At 48.5% G+C, this 21,959-nt stretch overlaps 2 protein-coding genes across 4 annotated transcripts in view; one reads left to right on the top strand and one right to left on the bottom strand.

The window, feature by feature from the left end:
• Window positions 1-4,704: 4,704 nt before the first annotated feature.
• Window positions 4,705-7,428, bottom strand: TMEM218 (transmembrane protein 218). 2 transcript variants are annotated; one of them, XR_007891454.1, is made up of 4 exons: window positions 7,294-7,428; window positions 7,106-7,208; window positions 5,024-5,235; window positions 4,705-4,850 (listed from the first exon to the last, which is right to left on the bottom strand). XR_007891454.1 is itself a non-coding variant. In XM_051638433.1 (3 exons), exons 1-3 carry the CDS (start codon window positions 7,401-7,403, stop codon window positions 5,101-5,103), a joined length of 348 nt encoding a protein of 115 aa, XP_051494393.1. In that variant the 5' UTR covers window positions 7,404-7,428; the 3' UTR covers window positions 4,705-5,100. The 2 variants fall into 2 exon arrangements, 1 of the variants encoding a protein (XP_051494393.1); XM_051638433.1 differs by having other exon boundaries at window positions 4,705-5,235.
• Window positions 7,429-18,297: 10,869 nt separating this feature from the next.
• PKNOX2 (PBX/knotted 1 homeobox 2) overlaps window positions 18,298-21,959 on the top strand; it is an 89,781-nt gene continuing 86,119 nt past the window's right edge. The window contains exon 1 of one of the 2 annotated variants that reach the window (XM_051638726.1): window positions 18,298-18,377. The gene's annotated coding sequence lies outside the window, so the exon portion shown is untranslated. The remainder of the gene's footprint in view (window positions 18,378-21,959) is intronic. The other variant, XM_051638721.1, reaches the window with a different exon arrangement.

Raw genomic sequence — 21,959 nt, 5'->3', positions numbered from 1 at the left:
AGCACTGTCTGGCCAACAAAGCGCTGCTTGTTCTAGCAAAGAACATCCCCAGGCTTTTCCCTGAGCCCCAACAAAGCTGGTTTTGCTCCTCAGCCCACTTAAAAAACCCCCCACAACCTCACACAAACCAGCATTTTCTTTAATTGCAATTTGTAATTTGTATCATTTAGCCCCAAAAGAAGGGCCAGTGCATCAGCTCACAACAAACACCCACTTGCACACAGTGGCCATTCTCAGTCCAGCATGGGCATTCTTTGTTAGACGCCTCCTAATTAATACGAGTCACACAATAGGCGCCCAGGATCCCCTGTGGGGTTAAACTGGCCAGCTACCTTGGGCTACTCTAGGCAGAGGTTCTCTGGGAGGGCCCAAACTTTGCAGTGCAGGACCTTTGTGAACCAGGGTGCATTTCTCACTCAACTCTCCACAGAGGGATGCTGCCCAGGCTCACTCTGGCTCTGCCCAGCACTGGGTCCCAGGGTCGGTGGGTTTTGGCCTGGTATAAATCTGAACTCTGACTTTACCTCCTTGGATCTTAACTCAAGGAGAAAACATCTGGGCCTGATGTGATTTTATTAAGTGCTGATTTCATCAGTGAAGGGGAAAAAAAAACCCAACACTAGAAAACCTGTTGGCCAGTTGGATCAGATCCCTGTGAAGCCCTGCAAGGCAGCAGAGGCACAGGGTGGGGACAGGTAGCTTGGAGAGTAGCAGCTGTGTGTCTGAGGTGGCTGGATGCCAGTAGCCTTTGGTCCCCTCCATGCTGACTGGAGATGCTTGACAGGGCTTGAAAACTCACTGCTTGTGTGCAGTGGGAGAAAGCAGGAGAAATGATGGAGCAGACAGAGAAAAGCCAAATCCCCAGATATCCTTTGCCCCAAGGAAATAAACCCACCCTGAGGCAAACCATGATAGAGCCATAGGGAGAGATGTCACAGCAAGGTCTGTCCTCAGCAGAAACCTGGCTCCTGGCCTCTGACAGCACAAGAGTCAATGATGCCAGCAAAGATGCCACACACCAGGCTGAGAAGGGTCATTTCTGTGCATGTGTGACTGAGCTTTCCCTTTGCTTAATTATTATCCACCTTGTGGAGGGGGGGCTTGAAATATATTTTCACAGACGCAGGGGCTCACTGCCCCTTTTTCCTGCTTTTTTTCTCTCCCTCTGCCTCCTGCCTTTTCTTTCAGCTGCTCATAGCTTTTCTGGGTCAAATTTAGGCCTGGGCCGTGTTCCGTTTGTGTTTGGAAAGTCTGAGCAGCTCTGGCTGCTGCACTGCTGGGAGCAAGGAGAAAGGGCAGACGGCCCACGGCAGTTTTAAACTTGAAAAAAAAACAACGGGGCCAAATGCCAAAGAAAACCCCAGATCTTGCTGAGATTGTAGAAATTGAGGGGTGAGCAGGAAGGCAGAGGGGGGTCCCGTGGGTTTGCCCCAGCCAAAGGACTTTAAATCAAGCCTATCTCCTGTGGGAGAAGTCTGCAAGACTCGCCCCATCTCATTCCTGCTCCACTGGAGAAGGGGCCGCTGCTTTCCCCCTCCATGAGCCCCTTGGCTCCGTGCTGGAGCCCAGCGAGCACAAACACTCGTCTGCCACTGTCCTGACGGTGGGAAAAAAACATCTCTCCTGAAAAGAGCTCATTAGGAGCTCTGCTGGTAATTACGGAGCCTGCTTTCCAAGCACACCACCTAGAAAACCTGGATTTTATAGCTCAAGGGCTACTCTGTCCAGGCGACGTGGTTGGGGTGAGGGTGGCACATGCGGGATCCTCTGTGTTCCTGCTGCCAGGGCTCAGCCCTCCCTCCCGTGGGCATTCCCTGTTCCCACTAAACATGTCCCTAGGTGTTTTTCTACAGGTGACACCGCTTTGGCTGAGCTCTGCCAGGGGGTGGCCTGGGAAGGGGTTGCACATATTTTGGAGGAATGCCGTAGGGCTGTTGGGGAGGTGAAGGGGTGGCTGGGGCATGGTCCATAATTACCTACACACAGAGCAGCTGACCAACACTGAAGGGCTTTTTAATTAGCAGCCAAAGGCAAAGCCAGCAAGGAAGCTGAAGTCAGCAAAGTCAACGTGGAAATAAGACACCAGCTTTTACCAGGGAGGGTAATTAAGTATGGGCAGAATGCAGCATGAGGCGTGAGGAATTGCTGTTGTTCAAGGACCTTAAGTCAAGGAAAGAAGTTTCTCCTTCAGCCATTTGCTCTCCCTCCATCCTTGCTCTGGCACCCCTTGGCCTCAGGCATGAGGGAGCAACCACACCAGAGTCCCATGAGCCAGTGACAGTGGGAGCATTCCTGTGTTTCTAATAAGCCAGTCAGGGAATTTAGGGGGGAAAAGGGCTGTTGTTCCCCCTTGACCTGAAAGCAGCTTGGCCGCCGTTCTCCTGGTGTGTGGTATCTTGTGCAAACATCCCTTTTGGCTAAGCAGGTTTCTCCTGCTGAGATTTGGCAGGATTTTTTTGCCTGCACGGAGTAGGCTCCTCAGGACATGGAGCACATAGTGCTCCCACCCTGCAAAAGGAAAGCAGGGATTATTGGCTCGCAGTTTGGGGAGAAATTGGGCTTGAGCAGGGCTCCTTGGCTACACCTTCACCAGTGACTGGGAGGTTGGGATTTAAGCCAAACCTTCCTCCTGCTTCACTTTAAGTGCAAAAAAAAAAATTAATCAGGGTGCTAGATGGAGGTGGATATGCTAGCAAGAAGTTGTCCTCCAGGAGCTGGGGGTTTGGGTGGTGGGGATGGCAGCAAAAAAAAAAAAAACACCACCATTTGAGGCTGGTTGGAAAGCAGCTCTGGCTCATACCAATTCCTTGACATGGTGTTTCCTGTCCCAAAAATAAACAGGAACTGTCTGGCAAGCCCCTGCATGGGGAGGAGCAGAATTGCTCAGAATAAATAAATACATGGAGAGAGCCAGGGCTGAGTTCATCCAGCTGGTTGATCCCTGCCACCAGGGGCAAAAGACGAGGATGAAGCTCAGTATGTCTTGGAGGAGCAAGAGCACATGGGGCTCTTTCCCCAGTTAATGGGATTTTTGGGAAAGTGCTGAAATGGCTTCATGCAAGAGCCACCGTGTCCCTCCTGCTGCAAAATCTACCCTGCACAATAGTCTTTTTGATTGATTTTAGTTAAAAATGGATTAAAGGGACAAAAAAAGCAAGTACCTTGGGTTTATTTATGGTGTGGAACTGGAAGGAGCTTCACTTTTATGCTTTTAGGGGTTTTTTTAGTGCCCCAGCTGCTGTTGCATGGGGAATAAAGACACAGCAAGCAAAGAGCTGGAGCGAGTGGCAAGACCAGCTCTGTGTTCATAAATGTTATTAAAGTGATGAATTAAATATGAATTTTGTTTCAGGCGCAACTTCAAAACCACCAAGAGACCTGACGCGCTTGTGTTGCATAAATGCTCGGTGTGTTCTTTAACATGATAGTTCAATTCCCTTGGACATAGGCTTAGGATGAGGAAGGGACTGAGCATTTCTGTGGATGGAAAAGCAGAGCTGCTTCTCCTCTGCCTTCTCCTGAAATGTACTGGCAGGTTTTTTAGCTGACTGAGTCAGGGCTCCTGAGCACTTCAGCATTTTCTGCAAGGGAAGGGTTGTCTCCATGCCTGCGAGCTCTGCCTTAGTAATCTTTCATGTCCTGACAGCCAGGTTTTGTGACTGACAGCCGGCAGGACAGGGCTGGAAGAAGCTGGCCAGCTCTTTTATTTACTCTTCATTTTCTTCAGTTCAAAATGAAAAAAAAACACATTTAAAAATGGGAAGAAAATAAAATCTGTATGAAAGCTCTGAGTTTCTTGCCCAGACGTTTTTTGCTCTATTGCCCCTGAAAATAGCTCAAGGCTGTGGCACCATCCTGAACTCGGCATCAGTCTCACATCAATACCCTCTGCCTGCTCATCCGTGAAAGGCGGAGTGGCTTCATCCCTCCAGGAATGGAAAACCGTAACTCACCCTACCCAGCTATGGCAGGACATCCATGGGATCCACTCCCTGGCTCGCTGCGGAGGGCAAAGGCTCCTTCCCTGCTGCCAAACAGTTGGATGAAGCTCTGAGTCACCAAAATGCTTTTCTCCTGCAGGTAGTTTAAAAGCCTTGTGAGGCTTCAGGCAAGAGAATAAACCACTACTACTGAGGGATTGCTAGGACAGCACAAAGCAGAAATTATTGCTCATTAAGCACAGACCCCAGGCCCATGTGAGCTGCCATTTCCCACATGGTGCCATGTGCATGATGTGCAGCCTGGGCAGAAGGCTGAGCTCCCTGCCAGCCACCCCACTCCACTTCAGCAAGGTTGTTCCCCACAGTTTCCATGAAAAAATAGAGGGAAAAAAAAAAGAGATATGACCCCATTGCTGCTGCTGAACAACGGTAAAAGTGTGGGGTTTCCCCAAAAAAAGTAGAGGTATTGCCATTGACTATGGCTTCAGCCAGCTATCTGTACCACTGTGTGGGATGGTTTTGATTTAGGGTGCCAGAAACTATGTGCCTTCAGCTCCTTGGCCCAGGATGACCAGTCAGGGTTGTTCCCTCCCTGCTCTAAATGCTCAGGTTTCCAGTTAAAGAGACCATCTCCAATGATCCACCACCAGACACTGAATTTTCAAAAAACCCCATGTCTGCCACAGGAAAAGGTGTTTTTTTCAGACACCCTCATCAAAGGGCAGCAAAAGGTGACATTCCTGGGGAATAAATACAGATGGAGTGAGGGGATTCTCAGAGAGTTTTATTTAACTAAGGTGAAAAAGGAATTATAACAAACCATCTCTTGTGGATAAGAATAACAAACCATCTCGGCTCAGTTCAATTCATTGAACGAGTGTAGTACAAAGTGCATGGATTTCAACTCTCCTGGAAAAGAAAAAATTGAAGAGGTTAAAGCACCTTTGCAGCACGCAAAGTCCCTGGAAAGGAGGGTGCTGTGCTCAGTCCAAACCTAGCTTTTAAAGATACAAGAGGCAGTGCTGGGGGTAAGAGACACTTTGCTTGCTTCTTTCTGAGTTTGCAAAAACTAAGGCGTTCACCTCCTGATCTGCCTTCCTGGTTTATAGCCATGAAACTGGGATTTCCTCTTGGTGGGGACTGCTGCGTCTGGCTGCTGCTAGCTGCTGTGGAGTGGTTTGGCATACACTGGCTCCATGAGGTGGTGAATCAGGAGCAGGAAAAGGCACCCCAGGAAGACCAGGCTCATCATGGCCAGGAGGATGAAGCGGCTGATGAAGTAGGTGTCCACGATCTGTAAAGAATGAAAAAAACCCACATTACAGTCTTGGTCCGCTCCAGAAGCCTGGAGGGAACAGGAAACATCCTGGAAAAGAGGACGGTCCAAGAAGATCGTCCCAGGAGGAAAACCTTTGGGGTTCCCCTAGATTTCTCCCCCCACTTTTCATTCCTGACAAGGATGCTCTCTGTGGGAAGCAGGGTGTGTGACAAATGCTTGGAAGGAGAATCCCTTTCCTCTGAAAAAAAGCCACTCAGGGAAAAGCTAATGTGGAGGAAAGGAGCAACATGGTACTGAACACATGGAAGAAACGAGGCAAAACCTGCAGCAGCTCTACCTGGCCACAAACTCCCCAGCACTGCAAGGACCTGTCACACAATTCTTCCCTTTTAGGCAGGAAATGGGGTGGGGGAGAAAAAGAGATTATAAAAAAAAAAGATACAGTGGCAAGGCAAGAGACAATGAGGAGCCAACATCCACTGCTCCTGAGACTGCCCCGGAACTTTGCTAACCCCTGACTCAGTTATATAAATCGTATTAGCATAGGCTCAGCCTTGGTGTTGCTGCAGAGTCTCTTGTGAATTATGTGCTGGCTTCTTCTGTACGTTTCACTTTTTAATTAGCCAATTAGCAGAGTTTTGGTGCAGAAAGCCCAGGTCATGTATTATTGATAGTCAGGGCAGGTCCAGTCCAATTGAAAAAAATAAGCTTTCCAATTCCATTGGCCTCCCAGGCACAAACACGCGCTTGGCTGCTCTTCAATTCACTCCCAACCTTTACACAAGCAAGTCCCAAGCCAGGTGGAGGCAAGAAAGACTACAAGGATCTTTAGTAGGGATTTTGAGAGATAAAGACTGAGAAGAGCAATAATTAATGTGCATTAATAATAAAATAAAGGAAATGGTACCTCAACCACAACAAAACTTTGTGTATTCAAAGCTCAAAGAGCTCTGGGACGACTCAAGATGGCAGCTCAGGCAGCCTGATGTGATCTGAAATGAGGGGGAGATCCCTGTGCCTGACAAGAGGCAAGGGGCTGTCTGACAACACAGATGGCTCCATTCTTGAGTGCAGGATTAACCTACAAGAGAGCCAACATGCTGGTACTGGGCTTTAAAATAGAAAACAGAGCTGGGGGAAAGTGAAGGATGCAGAATAAGGGGCAAAATGAGCAAAATGACCTGTCATGTGGCTATTGGAGCACTCTGGGGTGTGCTGGAAGACGGAGGCAGGTGCGGGCACAGATGACTAGGACCAAACATTGAAAAAGGATGACAGAGGGGGAGCAGAAGCTGCTCAAGCTCAGGGCTGGGAGGGATAAAAGTATGGATGTCATTCCTGCACAGAGCCCTGTGGGCCTGGGAATGGAAGAACGGGAGCTAAAATCCCATCGGTCATATGTAACAGCATGTAAATCAGGGATTTTGTTAAGGAAATAAATAGATCCTCACTCCGTGAACAACAAAGTCTGCAATCACAGAAGCCTAAGCATGAGCAGGAGCTGCAGAGACCAAAAAGGCAGCATAGGGCCATCCCCAAGGCTTCAAGGCAGCTGTTGGCACCAGCCCTGAGGCAACGGCCCATGCCCAGGGCCTCGGGGTGGCTTTTGGGGCCCTTCCTCGAAATGAAAGCCCATCTATGGGCCCTTGAGGCAGCCATTATGGGCCGTCCCTGAGGTGAAGGCCCATCCCCAGGGCCAAGGGGCAGCATTTGGCACCCATCCCTGAGGCGTCTGTGTGGCCCATCCCAACATCCCTGGTGCCTCAGGGTAGCCCTTGGCGCCCATCTCTGGTGGGAAAGGCCTATCCAAGGGGCCTCTGGCAGCAGTTGCAGCCTTCCCTGAGGTCATGTCCTGCGGCCCAGGTTGGCCACGGAGTGTGCTCACCTCGTCGTCGGCGACTGTGACAGGGCGCTCGTCCTCCCGGGGCAAGAGCAGCAACGCGGCGCTGAGGACGGCAGCTCCCAGCACTATCGGCACCACGGCGAACCTGCGGGGAGAAGCGAGCAGGACGACCTTAGAACCAGCCCCAGATTATCACAGCATCACAGCTTCCCTCCTTCCCCGCTGCTCACCGGGCCCGGCCGACCGCGCGGGAGAGCGCCAAGCCGAGCAGCAGCGCCAGGCCCCAGAGCAGCAGCAGCAGCAGCACCCCGGGCCCCAAGCCCAGCGCCGCAGCCGCCATGGCGGCGCTGCCGCTTCCCCTAGCAACCGCGTCTGCCACGCTGCGGGAGAACCAATCAGCGCCGCCCTCTACTCCCCCGCCGCTTTCCATTGGCTGCAGGGCGGGACTCGGGGGCGGGGCCGGGAGGGTTCCTGCGGCTTGGGGCTGCGCGCTCGGTGGTCCCGGATCTCCCGGCGGCGGGAGCGCGCAGGACCGTACCCACCTCTCTTTCTCTCTCCCCTAGTCTCTTCACTCCCCTCTCCCCCTCCTCCTCCTCCCTCCTCTCCCTCCTCCCCCTCCTCCCCGTTGCCCCCCTTCTACCCCCCTTCTCCCCCCCCTTCTTCTTCCCCCTTCCTCTCCCCTCCTTCCCCGCACTCTGTCCCCCCCTCTGTCCTCCCTGTCTCCCCCTCTCCTCCCCGTTGCCCCATTTCGATCCCGGGAGGTGCTCCCGGTGGAACGGGAATTCCCCGGAATTTCTGCTCCCTTGCAAACGCATTGGTGCTTAACGAACCTAGCGTTGCTTGCTGCTGCAGCCTGCAGCCAGCCCGCTCTGCAGAGCCTCTCTGTTGAAGCAGTTTCAACCCCCAAATAACCTGAAACTGAGCTGCCCGTGCCCTCAAAATGTTTAGGTCCAAAATCAGGTAGATTTGCTTAAAATAGATGCACATGCATGACTGATTACAGCAGGGTTTTGTATGTCTGTGGGACAGGGTCAAGGGTCTCCAATTCAAGCTAAGGAGCTTGAAAATGCACAAAGCATCTTGTGATATGAAGACAAGTGGGATTTCCATTTTAAACCCACTTTTCTTCCCAATAAGAGGTTAAATCCTGTTCCTTCCCCGTCACATCTGGCTGGTGGATGACTTTACTCCAGTACTTACGGCTTATCTACCAGTTAACCTGGAAAAAAAAAGTAAATACATTGATATCTTAAGTTTTTCCTCTTCACAAGGCAAAGTCTGATGACACTTTGCAGAAAATGTCATGTACCTGATGTTTTCTTTCTGCAGTCCTATTAATGGGAGGAATAAAATGGCAATTAATTATCCTGCATGGCGTCGACCTGCCTTTTCCTGCAATGAAGCCAAAGTCCCTGGCATGACATCAACCGGTTGGGCAAGCAGAGCACAAACTGTCTCTGACACCTGCCTGTACTTGGCATCAAATAGGAACTGTCTGCCAACATACAACCTGTTTGATGGCAAACTCCTTCCCATGCCATCTCGTGCTGCTAATCCCACCAGGAAGGTTTGGTTTCTTTCTCTGTGAGCCCCACACTGGTAGTGTCCATCTTTGCCATCTCTTTCCCAACCTTTCTTTTCTGTTATTTTCTATTATTCCTGCTGGCAATCAGAAATGCTACATTTGCTCCTGTGGTTTCAGAATCTCCCTTTGCTTTTCTCTGTTTTCTCATTTATTTTCCTTTTTAGACCCCTATAGTTTGTAAAATCCAAATTTCTACATATCCCTGTTTTTGTAGAGACCCTTCTCTTCCTGCTGTTCCTCTTTCATCATTTGGCTTCCCATCTTTGTCCATCAGCCAACGAGACTTTACTGAATTTTCCCATCTACCTTTTATCCACAGCTATAACAGCAGCATCTTTAGCACATTACAGGATCAATTTAGTCTTTTCACTATTTATTATCTCCTCTTGATGCCACCTGGTCATTTCTTGATGCCAGCAATGACAAAATTAAGCAAGTCCAAGAGGTTGCAGCAGAGAACTTCAGTCATTCAGCTATTGAACCCACTGCCAAACCAGATATTTGGCCAGAGATGGAGGAATAAATCTAATTTATTCCCCAGAAACCACATCCAGTGGCCAGGTTTTAGCCATGTTGCTTGTGGGTTTTAATCCTACCTGTTGTATTGTTGGGCTGGCGGTAACTCAGGCACTAAGATTTGAAGATGGAATGATGCCCAGCATCCCAACACGTTCCAAAATATCTCAACACTGCACATAGAGGGTTGCAGCAGGGCAGTGGGTTTCTTTGAGCACAACTGTATATCCATGGCTAAGGATTTGAGAGAAGGTACTTGGGAAAACAAACCTTATTGGTGTGGTATTTCCAAGGACTATGTTCCTTAGACATTTCTTCAACATGCCTGCAACGAAACCCATAATCCTAAAAACCCTCTTCTTCATCCCAGCCTCTGCCTTTCCTTGACAGTGATTTGCTTTACCAGGCTGCTTCATCAGCTGGTCAGTTGAATGCAAAAATTTGATTTTAAGGCCAAAGAATAATTCATTGCTGTCCTAAAATGAGGATTTTTTTCACAGCTTTCACCTGCTAGGATTTGGTATAATTTACTGCTTGTGACAGAGTAACATTGCACCTGTAAAAAAAAAAAAAAAGCTGAAAGGGAGAAGAAAGCAACACTGAATATAAAATATGAATTAAAAAATGCAGGAAAGCTGCAAATTTTCAGGATTTTCATGTTGTTTGCAGTGATTGGATGATTCTGGGAGAGACTTCATAGTTGTGGTTTTTCCCAGGATACAGGCTGATGTGGGAATGTCTGCAGATCCAAGTTTCACCGAGACTTTGAACTTGCATCCAAATCAGGATTTGGGCAGGAAGCATCAAACCTATGACAAATGATGGAAAAATGGTTAATACCAGGCCCAGCATATTTGATATCAATAATGCAGGTACCTCAAAGCCTTTCCTGACAAGGCTCTCAACCCACACCACGCTTTCCCTGGTAAATAAGGAGAAGCAGGGTAGTCTGGATGCTGTTGGGTGTTCATGTCCCAGTGCAAAGGATTTATTTGGACCCAAATAATTAATGTAGGCACCGATGGATGGGAGATGCTGCCCTGTTCTGGAGTGATTCAAAGGATGCTTTATTGTCAGGGATGGGCTTCCCCAAGGAAAAGACGAGGAAGTTACGGCATTTCTTGGCAAAGGCATGAAAAGAGACCCTGGTGGTGGGAGTTGGGCAAAACAAGCTTATCAGAGAGATGCAATTAGCACCAAGGCTAATTAAACACTAGGCCCAGGAGGATGGAGAGGTCATCTCACTTCAAGGGCTGCAAGGCAGGATCAGATGGATCAAAGCTCTTTTGTAAGGCATCTCTCAAGGCGCAGCCCTTGAAAGCGGGGTGGCTTTGGGTCAATGTGGCCTTTTTTGGGTTAAAAAACAAAAATCCACCATGCCCAGCTCATTTTGTCCAACATAATCTAATATCAAATGATATTAAATGCTGAAACTCCTGGCAGTAGAGGAACTGATTTAAAACTCTTTGCGCAGTTGTAAAACTCACAGGTTTAAGCTGGAGCTCCCTGATGCTCCAACATTAGAATTAAAAAGAAACAGGCGTTGAGGCAAGCAAGAAAATATTCTGCTCCTGATTTGAAGACCAGTGAATTGATAAATATTTTTATTAGTGGCAAATCTGCAGCTTGCTGGAACTAATTTCACGCCTGGTAGATATGGAGCTTAAGCTGGGGATGGCATTATATTACTCTCTTGTAAAGATATTTAAGTCTTACGCTGGTGATGTTGTTGGATGGCGGGACCTACCTTGGGACCCCCTTTTTGGGGTGGCTTCTCCCAGGTTGGGAGCCCATGATGCCATGGAAAACTGAGCTGTTGCAATGTTGGTACAAACCCGTAATTTCCACCCCCAGAACCTCCAACTCCCCCATTTGCATAGGCTCTTTTACAAGGATTTGCTGCAAACTGACACAGGAGTGGGACAGTCATGGGGCCCTGGGATGGAAAGATGCTGTTTGTATTTTGGGGGTGGTTTTGGTGTATTTCAGAGATTATTTAGGATATTCATAGAATCATAGAATGGTTTGGGTTGGAAGGGTCCTTCAAGATCATCCAGTTCCAACCCCCTGCATGGGCAGGGACACCTCCCACTAGACCAGGTGGCTCCAAGCCTCATTCAACCTAACTTTGAATACTTCCAGGGATGGTGCATCCATAGCATGCCTGGGCAGCCTGTTCTTATGTCTCAACACCCTCATAGTGAAGAATTTCTTCCTAATGTCTAACCTAAATCTCCCCTTTTCCAGCATTTTAATCCATTACCCCTTCTCCTCCTGCTACGAGCCTTTGTAAAAACCCCTCCCCAGCTTTCCTGGAGCCTCTTCAGGCACTGGAAGGTGCTCTAAGGTTTCCCTGGATCCTTCTCTTCTCCAGGCTGAACAACATCAACTCTCTCAGCCTGTCTTCATAGCAGAGCTGCCCCAGCCCTCACATCATCTCTGTGGCCTCCTCTGGACTGCCTCCAGGAGCTCCATGTCCTTTTTATGTTCAGAACTGGACACAGTACTCAAGGTGTCATCAGAGTTTAATAGATTTAATTTATTTTTAAGTGGCCAGGAAGGCCAATGGTATCTTGGGGTGCATTAAGAGGAGTGTGTCCAGCAGATCGAGGGAGGTTCTCCTCCCCCTCTACTCAGCCCTGGTGAGACCTCCCTTGGAGTGTTGTGTCCAGTTCTGGGCTCCCAAGTTCAAGAGGGACAGGGATCTACTTGAGAGAGTCCAACAGAGGCTGTGAGGATGATGGAGAGACTAGAACACCTGCCTTACAAGGAAAGGCTGAGAGACCTGGGGCTGTTCAGTCTAGAGAGGAAGAGACTGAGGAAGGATCTAATTAATATCTACAAATACATGAGGTCATCAAGAAGGCAGGGACAACGTCTCATCACCTATGCCCTGTGACAGGACGAGGGGCAATGGATTTGAACTCGAGCACAGAAAGTGCCACCTCAACATGAGGAAGAACTTCTTTTCTGTGAGGTTACAGAGCCCTGGGACAGGCTGCCCAGAGAGGCTGTGGAGTCTCCTTCTTTGGAGACTTTCAAGACCTGTCTGGATGCCTTTCTAAGTGATCTGTCCTAGTTTTTGGTCCTGCTCTGGCAGGGGGTTGGACTCAGTCTTCAGAGGTCCCTTCCAACCTTTGATATTCTGTGAGTCTGTGATTATTTCTTAAATGTATATAATTTATTTCAAAATTTATTTAGTTGATTTTAATTATGTTAGTACACTTTTTATTTAGGATATTATGAGTTTATGGGATTTAAAAGGTGGGTAAAGGCAGGCACAGCTGGATCCCCAAGTGCTGCTTGCTCTCTGTCCCCATTTTTCCCATGTTTTCTTCATTGACCAGAGCTTCTACCCCTTGGATATGGTTTTCCAGCCTGAATCCCTTCACCTGAAAAGTCCCTGGGTGCACCACCCAGCTGACTGCAATGGGAAAAACCCATCCTGTTTCAGTTTGTCTGGATACAAACTGGGACAGGTGCAGGGATGGGGTCGGAGGATGGGAAGCCCGAGAAAGTGAAGCAAAGGCGTTGAGAGGATCTAGTTACCCCTCTAAAAATACCTCTGGGAGCATGGTGGTGGTAAACAAGATCTATTTAAATCCCCCAGCCCTCTCTCTGTGCTGAAAATACACAAGGTTAAATAGTTCCCTCCCAACTTCTTGGAGGAGATGTATGGCCAAGAAGAGTCAAGTTGCCCTTTTGTGAAGAGAAATCCCTAAGAAAAGAAGGTTAAAATAATCAGAGAGGGTTTGTAATGGCTCCGGTGGGGATACAGCTCCTGCAAGAACCCATTTTGGATTATTTTTCTCTTGCTGATGGAGGAAATCAGTTTTAATCATTCTGATGGGAAATGAGGATGTAAGACTTCAAACAGAACAAATCCTGCAATGCTCAAAAAATATTAAGATGGGATATGAAGTCACTTCAAAGATAATAAAAAAATAATAATAAATCCCAGCCCAGCCAGAGGAGATGCCTCTAAAAGCCCCAACATGGTGGGAGGTGGAGGAGCAAAAGCGTTTCCCGTGGCAGGATGAGTCTGACTCCAACTCAAAGTCATTTGGAGAAGGTGGATGGAGGAGGATGGGGTGGCTCTGTCATCAGCTGTCCTGGCTCAAAACATTCCTAAGTGGGAGGAAGCTGGTGGTTTTTTGGTTTTGGTGGACTTTGATACTAAATGCAAATTTATTTGAGCCCAGTAAATTTGTACCTCAGCACAAAAAATGCTGTTGGATACTTGGCTCTCCAAAGCTAAAACAACTGCAGGGTGATTTCCCTAAAAAAAATATTAAATAGAAGTCCTACTGTTGTCCTCTGGGGACTCTTAAGTATCATCATGCCCACATAGGGTGACATTTCCCCATGGGATCAAAGGCCAAGGGTGGCAACCAAATCTGGCCCAGCTGAGGAGAGGAAGCTCTAAATGGGGTTATAGAGCCCTTACTGGGTACTGCAAGTGGTGGAGTAGAGGGAAAGATAAAGGAAGGAAGAAAAGCACTCATGGAAAATTAATATAAGAAGGTCAAGGGGAAAAAGAAAGACCAGAACAGGGTCTGTGGGTGGATGCTAAAAATTAAAACGTGCTTTTATAACGGCATTCCCAAAGGGGCTAAAGCCCATGGCGAGTTGTTTCCCCAAAGAACTATTTCCCATACATTTCTCCAAAAAATGCTCTTTCTCATCAATCTTATCCTTAGGAGAGGATCAGTGTGGGGACCTTGCATCATTGCTTCTGGAAGCCTCTCACCTTTACCTGTGTCATCCTCTTCCAACCAATGAGTTTTTTAGGCAAGAAACCAAGGAGTTATCAATAACACAACCCTTGATACGTCACTTTAAGTGGCTCAATCATCATTAGTTCTATTTGGTATTCCTCATAATGGCATTAATCACTGGCCACTCATTAGACTTTAATGTGCCCATAATATGCTTGTCCATAGTAATTCGTTCACAATTGAGCCGTCCATGATGACTCCTTATTGGAAAGGGTTGGCGACATTGCCAGAAGCTGGGTGTCCACGGTGGGGTGTTGGGTGACTCGGCACAACCTTCCTTCATCATAATAGCCCAGATTTGTGGGGCAGGAGCTTGGCGGTCACCTCAGTCTGCAAGACTTGGAGTTATTTTGGTGGCAAAGCCTGGTTGCAGTTTTAATTACAGTTTTATCCCTTGCTCTTGCCCTTTTTCATTTGACAAATATTGTTGATTTCCCTCCCCCTTGTTCCCCAAGCAGCAGCTTGGAAATGAGGTGCTGGCTGCTGTTGTTGTTGATTGTGGGTTTTTTTGTTTTGGTTTTTTTTTTTCCCTAAAATTAATTTATTTCCTTATTTGTATGTGGTGGCAGGGAACTGAGTTGTGTTGGGAACTGGCTGGGCCTGGAGCAAAGGAGCAAAGTCAAAACTTTGGATGGCTTGTGGGACCTTCCTTCAAAAGTCACAGCATTGCTCTTAAGGTCTCCTCTCCCTGAGTCCAGAGCATATGGGATGTGGCTTTTATATTCCCAAATTAAATTTTGGACATTCATACACTACAGAGTCATTGGTAAAAAGGATGTTCTTGGGCAGCCTGCCACCACAGTGCTAGGGCTTTGCCCTGCCACATGTGGATAGTCCAAGAATGTAGATCACCCACTTCTCAGGGCTGCACTGACCTCCCTGGCCAGATGCTTCTCTTCACCTCCAACCTGATTTTTTTAATTGCAAAAAATATAGGAGATGAGTCCTTTCTTCTGTGTTGTGACTTTGTGGTCCTTCCAAAACCATGCACCCATGTTCTCCAAAGGCACCCTTTTATTTTGGCCCTGGGTTTTCGTCTTGTGTCTGGGGATTTTTGCATCCCAATGGATGCATAAAAATTATATTCCTTCCCTTTGCCTGCAGAGGAGGTATGACATAGTGTTTTGGTTTTCTCAGGTCCATCAGCAAGCCTCTGACATGACTCCAACAGCAAAAAGTATGAACCTTTTAGGTGGTATTTTAGATACTTTTGGGTAACCTATGCAAAAAAAAAAATAAAAAAAAAATTAAAAGGCAGCTGGTCAAATAGGGCTGCAAAAAGGCAGAATTAAATCCCTGCAAACTTTCCCAGATGTAATTTCAGGAAAAATCAGAGATTACACCAACCTATGGAAGTAAAGCTACTCAAAATTCAAAGTTTATAGTCCATCTGTCTCTTTGCTTCAAGAGGCAAGTATTAAATTTATTGCTAAATAAAAAAAATAAGCCTCAGAAAAGTCAGCATTGGAATCTGCGTACTTGTTGGAGAATTAACAACTCTCTTGTTATGATGGCTGCTTCTCAATTTGCATCATTAAAGAGTTGTGACCATCTTCCTGCTTCTCCCTCTGCTGACTCCTGTGTTTCCAGGAGTTGCCGATGGTTGGCTCCGTGGTGGTATTGTTTGGGAAAGCCTGAAGGTTGAGCTCCCAGCACGGAGCCAGGCTTGGGAAGGACTGTGGAAGCCCAGCCAAAGTGAAAGAACATCTCAGGTGAAGCCGACATTTAAAAGGGCTGGATCTGACATCTCCACTTTGCTTTTGGAACCCAATGACTGAAAAAATCCAAAGAGAAAAAATAAGTCAAAGGGGGGTTTATTGCTTAATTTTTATTAATTGCTCCTGATTTTTCTTTTTCTGGTGTTTTATAATTATTTAGATTTTTTTCCCCTCCAGCTCATCCCTACCTCAACGAGCCACTATCACCTCCAGAAAACAGACTCTGAAGTTTTCCCAAGAGATGGAGGTATGTCACTTTCAACACCCTGATTCTCTTTTTTATTCTATCCTGGAAATGTGTGAGAAAGGCTCAGTCCATTGGATACTCACAGGAATTTTGCATGGAAGGACAAGGAAGAACCAGCCACAGATTTATTATGCCTTGACATCCAAAAGCAGAAAGGAAGGAGATAGCAGCAGGGATTTCCTCATAAGAAGATCCATAATTTTCATTTATGCAGCAATTTTCCCCTGGAAGGACCCCATCATTAACAAGCCATCATTAACCCCTGCTCAGCTGGTGTGGTGGGGAGAGAAATCACATTTTTTCAGGTGTTTTCCCACTCAATCCCACCTGCTTGGCTGAGGCAAAAATCCTTTCTTTTGGCTTCACTTTATTATCGATCCATCAATCCCGTGCGAGATATAAACTTTAATCTTACTTAATGTGGCATGGGAAAACCTCCAGGAATATCAAGCCATTCCAGAATCCGTAATTTATTCTCAATACATCTTTCTCATGCTTATGGATTATTGATAAAGCCTTTAATTATATTCTCCTGGATATTTAGCTATTAGATGTTGAATCTGTAGCATCACTTGGAATTATTTACTATTTAAAATTTGTGGTGGCTCCAAAAATAATGTTTGTAAATCCTTTGGGAGGTTTAATCTCTTATTATTCCCAGGAAAATCCTTTGCAGAGGTAAAAAATGAACTTATTTAAGAGGAATTTCCCTGGGGGTTTGTGAAGTACCACAAAAATGAGGGAAATCAGGTTTAATATGAATTCTTTGTGAGACAGACAGGGAAAATTTGGGGAATCCCTTGATTTCAAGCTGGATTTGGTGCAAGTGTCATTGTATTCAGATGAATTTGGCTCAGGGCTGTGGGCTGGGATTCCACCAAAAAATGCCCGGAGATGACCTAGTAGATGCTTTTCCGGGCAGAAAATCCCCAAAATTGAGTGCATGAGACTTTCAGTTTACTGTCTAAAAGATGGGAAAGCAGGTCCCCCTTTTTTTTTATTATTTTTTATTTTTATTTTTTTATTTTTAACCAGGGAGGAGGATTAACCTCTGGAAAACACTTTCAAGGAAAGAAGTGGCTTTTGTGTACTATAATGGAGGGACAATCAAGGCCTGGCTACTTGTCCTGGAGGATGAGCGGGAGTTTCCAAAACCAGGGGAGGAAACAGGTATTGGAGAAGATGAAGGAGATACTTGAGGGGATGTGTGAGGAATGAATTTGGGACGATTGAGGAGGGAACGTGAGATGATTGAGGAAGAAATGAAGGATGCTTGAAGAGAAAATGTGGGATGTTTGAAGAGGGAATGTGGGATGATTGAGAAACGAACTTGGGATGCTTGAGGAGGGAACATGGGATGCTCAGGGAATGACCTTGGGATGCTTGAGGAGCAGACACGGGATGCGGGATGCTCGCTGCTGCTGGTGCCAGAACAACCTTCATCAGGAGAGCTCTAAACCATGTATATCCTTTGGAGCTGATTCTATTCCATCCCAAAAGGATTCCAGGACTACTTCAGTGATTCCTTCTCCCATTCAACACTCCTTAGGAAATGGGCAGAAATCCTGCATTTATTACTGGACCTGGGTTTGACAGCTATTTCATTGGGGAAGGAAAATTAGGAAAACCCCAAGTGTGCCCAGGCTGATCTGGGAAAAACCAGCCTCATTGGAAAGTCTGGCTGCAGGACCCAGCGCTCCTGGTGCTCCCAGTGGAAGTGACTCCAGAGAAGACTCATCTCAAGGTCCTTGGGTGTTAATGTCCAAGGTGTTAATGTCTCGTGTGGCCAAAATTCGAGTGAGGGGGGGAAGCCAATACCCTCCCAAATAATAATAATTAATAAATACTTTGCTTCTGAGGATGATCCCACGGGAAGTGTCCCAGAGAGGGACTTTTTGGAGGGCCCTAAATTTAAGGGAGAGTGAAAGGTCATGGTGGGGGAGTTGGCCTGTGGGGTGGGGTGGCACGCAGGGGGTTGGCACATGGCAGGGGGCGGGTCTGTGAGTGGAGGGGGTCAATGCCAGCAGGAGGGCTCGGAGTGTGGCTGAGGGGGGCAAATGTGTTTGGGGGGGAAAAATTCTGCTGGGGGGGGCAATTGCTGTTGGGGGAGCAGATGTGCTGGGGGGTAGATGTTGCTGGGGGGCCCAGGCAGTCCCCAGTGCTGGGGTGTTCCCCAGGCTGCGGAGGGGCTCGGTGGGTTTGGGGGTGCAGGCAGGGCGCGCGCCAGCAGGGGGCGCTGCGCGGGGCGGGCCGGGGGTGTGTCCCGAGGGGCGTGGCGCGGCGAGAGGCGTGTCCCGGGGTGGGCGGGGCGTACGGCGACCCAGCGGGTGGGGGCGGGGTCACGAGATGGGCGTGTCCCCATGTAGGCGTGTCCCGCGGGGGGCGGGGCGCGCGGCGCGGCGGGCCGGGGGCGGCGGGGCCGGCGGAGCGGCCGCGCTGCCGGCGCGGGGGGATGCGGCTCGGCGGGCAGGTAGGGCCGGGCTGTCACTCACCGTGGGCCGGGGGGGAGGCGGTGGGCGGGGCGGGGCGGACGGACAAAGCAGCCCGGGCGGCGGGGCACGTGCGGCGGCGGGGACCCCCTTCCCCCCCGCTTCCAGCCCCTCCGGTGCGGGAAGTAACTTGCGGGTGGGTGTCTCGATGTGTCCTCGGTGTCCGGTTCCACCCCCCGCCCCGAGCTGACCTCTAGCTCGCTGCGGTTTGCCGTTGCGGTTCTCTGCCGTGACCCCCCCGCTTCCTGGGCCGGTTGCGATGATTTGGGGTGGCTGGAATGATCCAGGCGCTTTGAGGCCCCCCCGGCCGTTTGCAATACCCGTTGCAGACCCCAGACCGGTTGCAATACCTCCCCGGGGGTTGCAGGCCCCCCGATCGCTTGCAGTGCCTCCCCAGGGAGTTTATAACCCACCAGCTGGTAGCAATAGCCTCTGCAGACCCCTGACCGGTTGCAGTGTCCCCCGGGGGAGTTGCAAACCCCCCCGATCGGTTGCAGACGCCCGCGGCCGGTTGCTATGCCCGCTAAGATGTTGCAACCTCCCCCCCCGCCAGCCGATTGCATTGCCCCCTCCGGGGTTTGCAGCCCCCCCGATCGGTTGCAATCACCGTTCAGGGGTTGCAGACCCCCCAACCGTTTCAACACTCCCCCCCGGGAGTTTGCAGGCCCCCCACGGCCATTTGCGATACCCTCTGTAGAACCCCGACGGGCTGCAAAGCCCTCGGTCTTGCATTGCACCCCGGGAGGGTTGCGGTGCCTCCCCAGCCGGTTGCAAGAGCCTCTGCCAGATCCTCAGCCGGTTGCAGTTTCCCCCCGGGGAGTTTGCAAACCCCCCGACCAGTTGCAGTGCCCTCTGCAGCCCCCCCAGCAAGTCGCAGTGTCCCTCCCGGGGGTTTGCAGCCCCTCCAGGGGTTGCAAATCTCCCAGGAAGTTGCAGACCCCTCCCGACCAGTTGCAGTGTTCCCCGCGGGCTTGCAGCCTGCCCCTCCGACTGTTGCAATGTCCCCCCCGGGGTTGTAAAGCCCCCAGGTGGTTGCAGACCCCACCCGCTGAATTGCAGTCCCCCACAACCCCTTGCAGGGCCTTCCCCCCGGGGTGGTGGGTTGCATCCCCCCTCAGACTCATTGCATTTTGCAGCTGGAAAGTTGCGCCCCTTCCCTCCCATGCAAAGGGGGGTAGGGGTGAGGGAGGAGTGCAGGAGGGGTGCACTTTATGCCAGCTTTGCAAGACACCTTTTACCTTGGGGTGCCCCCCCGAGCACCCACAGGGCACTCACTGCAGGAGGACACACACATGGTGCTGCCACGTGGGCTTGGTGCCAGCTTTGAAATGTGGCCTGGGAATCACCCCCTGCTCCGGCACCCCCATTCTCCCCCCCGGGCACCCCCTTCTTCCAGAGCACCCCATTTCCTTTGGGATGGCTTCGTGGGCCCCTCCAGCACATCCCCCCACACCGGTGAAGTCGGATAAATACTACACGCCTGCTTTAATAGCTTCTTAGCAATCTGAGGGGGCTTTAAAAGAAATAATTAGAATTATTTTTATTTGTTTTTAAAAATTTTTTAGCATGTTTCCATCCGCAGGGGGGCGGCTCCGCCAGCGGTGTCGCACAGCTCAGGAAGTTTTGCTGAAGGATCCGTGTGTGTCCCAAGCCCCCCCTGCTTTATCCCACTCGGGTGTCGAAGCTCAGCTTGGCTCCTGTTCTTTGTTTGGGCTCTTCCCGTTTTTTTCTTGCTCCTGAGGATCTTTTTTCCCACTATCTTGCTCGCCCGGGTAACGGGAAACCCTATACCCAGCGGGATATTTTCCAACTCCTAGCCGGAGAGATTAGATGAAGGGAAAGGGGGGATGGATTATTTTTGGCCGGGATGCGGGGGCAGCTGTCTGCAGTGAGAAGTCGAAAAATAGGTGTAGAAAGGTCTGAAATTTGCTTTTTTTTCCCCACTTCTTTTCCCTTGAAATCCCAAAAAACGGCGGGAGCAGAGGGGGGGAAGATCCGGCGGTTCCGGTTTGGGCGAAGCTTCAGGGCTTCGTGTCTCTGGGAAGTGCCGAGTCGGTGGATTCGGCGTCATCCTGTGGTGGAAAAGTGGGGGGATGCTGGCAAAAAAACAACAATCCTCCCAAAAATTGGGATTTGATGTTTCTGGGGTGGTTTGCAGCTCCATGTGGATGGGGAGAGGGATTTGGGTGAAATATTGGGATTTTGAGGTGGTTTGGATTTAAAAATAACACCTTTTTCTTTGGATTTAAGTCATACGGAGCAGTTGGGATTGGGATTCTCCTTGTTTTTTTTTTCCCCCTTCCCTCCCATTTTATTCCACTCCCTGCGCTGTGACTCCTTCGTTAGGGGCAAAAGTTAATTGCTGGCCGCTAATTATGGGAGAGGTTAATGAGGGAGCTGGCGGCGGGGGGCAGGGAAGGGAACTCTATGCTTCCATGTTATCCCAAAATTGTTTTTTTAAGGCATTTTGCAGCCATGGATCCCCAAAACCAGCCTGGGGGGGGCCCGTAACCCCCTGGATTTTTGTAGTATCTATAAATGACATTTTTATTGACATAATAATTTGTATATATGTGACATTAAACACCCTCTGATATCATGGCGGGGGGGGGGAAGGGGAAAAAAGTGATGACCGGCATTCCCACCCATCATTTTTGGGAAGGGGAAATAAAGGAAATAGCATTTTTTAAAGAAAATGGCTTTTTTTTTTTTTTTAAGAAAATCTCCCCTTTTTTTTTTTTTTTTAAGGAAATCACATTTTTAAAAATAAAGTTGCCTTTTTGTAAGGAAACCTCAATTTTTAAAGGAAATATCTTCCTTTTTTTTTTTAAAGGAAACATCCTTTTTTTAGCGGAAATATTATTTTTACAAGGGAAATCTTCCCTTTTTTAAAGGAAATTCTCCCTTTTTAATAAGAAATTGCCTTTTTTCAAGAAAATCAACCCCTTTTTTTTCAAGGAATTATCTTTTTTTTTTTTTAAGAAAATCACCTTTTTAAAAGGAAATATTTTAAAAAGTAATTATTTTTAAAGGAAAAATCCTTTTTTTTAAGGGAAATTACCCATTTTTGAAAGGAGATGACCCATTTTAAAAGAAAAATTAAATTTTTAAGAAAATTTACCATTTTTTTAAGGATGTCTTTTTTTTTTCACGTAACTAGGGGAAGGTATGTTGTGGTGGGAAGGCTTTATCCCACTGGAGCACCAGAGAATCACTTTTTTTCCCAACTTGGGGCTAAAATGAGTTCCTACCACCAGTGCCTTTGAACTTTGGGGGGGTTTTTGCTTTTCCCAGGAACTTTGAAATGACTCCGTGGATTTTTCAGGTCAATGGAAGTGTTGGCTTTGAGATGTGCATTGGATACCAGGGGGATATTTCCTGAGGATATGGTGGGACACTCTCAGATTTGCCTAATTGCTTTTCCCACGAGCTGCTCTGGCCTAATTTCACTATGGAAAAATGCTTTATTTTTTTTTTAATTTAGCAGGATAATTTTACAGAATCCAGCCACTCTCACTTGGACTTAACATCCCATGCGCCACCCAACAACTCAATTCCTAAGT

This window comes from Apus apus, chromosome 22 (assembly GCF_020740795.1).
Source record: "Apus apus isolate bApuApu2 chromosome 22, bApuApu2.pri.cur, whole genome shotgun sequence".
Lineage (NCBI taxonomy): Eukaryota > Metazoa > Chordata > Aves > Apodiformes > Apodidae > Apus > Apus apus.
This window is presented reverse-complemented; position numbering and strand designations above follow the sequence as displayed.

What these genes read in the sequence shown, in the direction of transcription:
- TMEM218 (XM_051638433.1), bottom strand. Translation starts at nt 7,403, where the DNA reads ATGGCGGCTGCGGCGCTGGGCTTGGGGCCCGGGGTGCTGCTGCTGCTG. An exon ending in CGCGCGGTCGGCCGGGCCCG is followed by an intron (nt 7,209 to 7,293) that starts GTGAGCAGCGGG and finishes TTCTCCCCGCAG; the next exon opens with GTTCGCCGTGGTGCCGATAG. An exon ending in TCACAGTCGCCGACGACGAG is followed by an intron (nt 5,236 to 7,105) that starts GTGAGCACACTC and finishes CATTCTTTACAG; the next exon opens with ATCGTGGACACCTACTTCAT.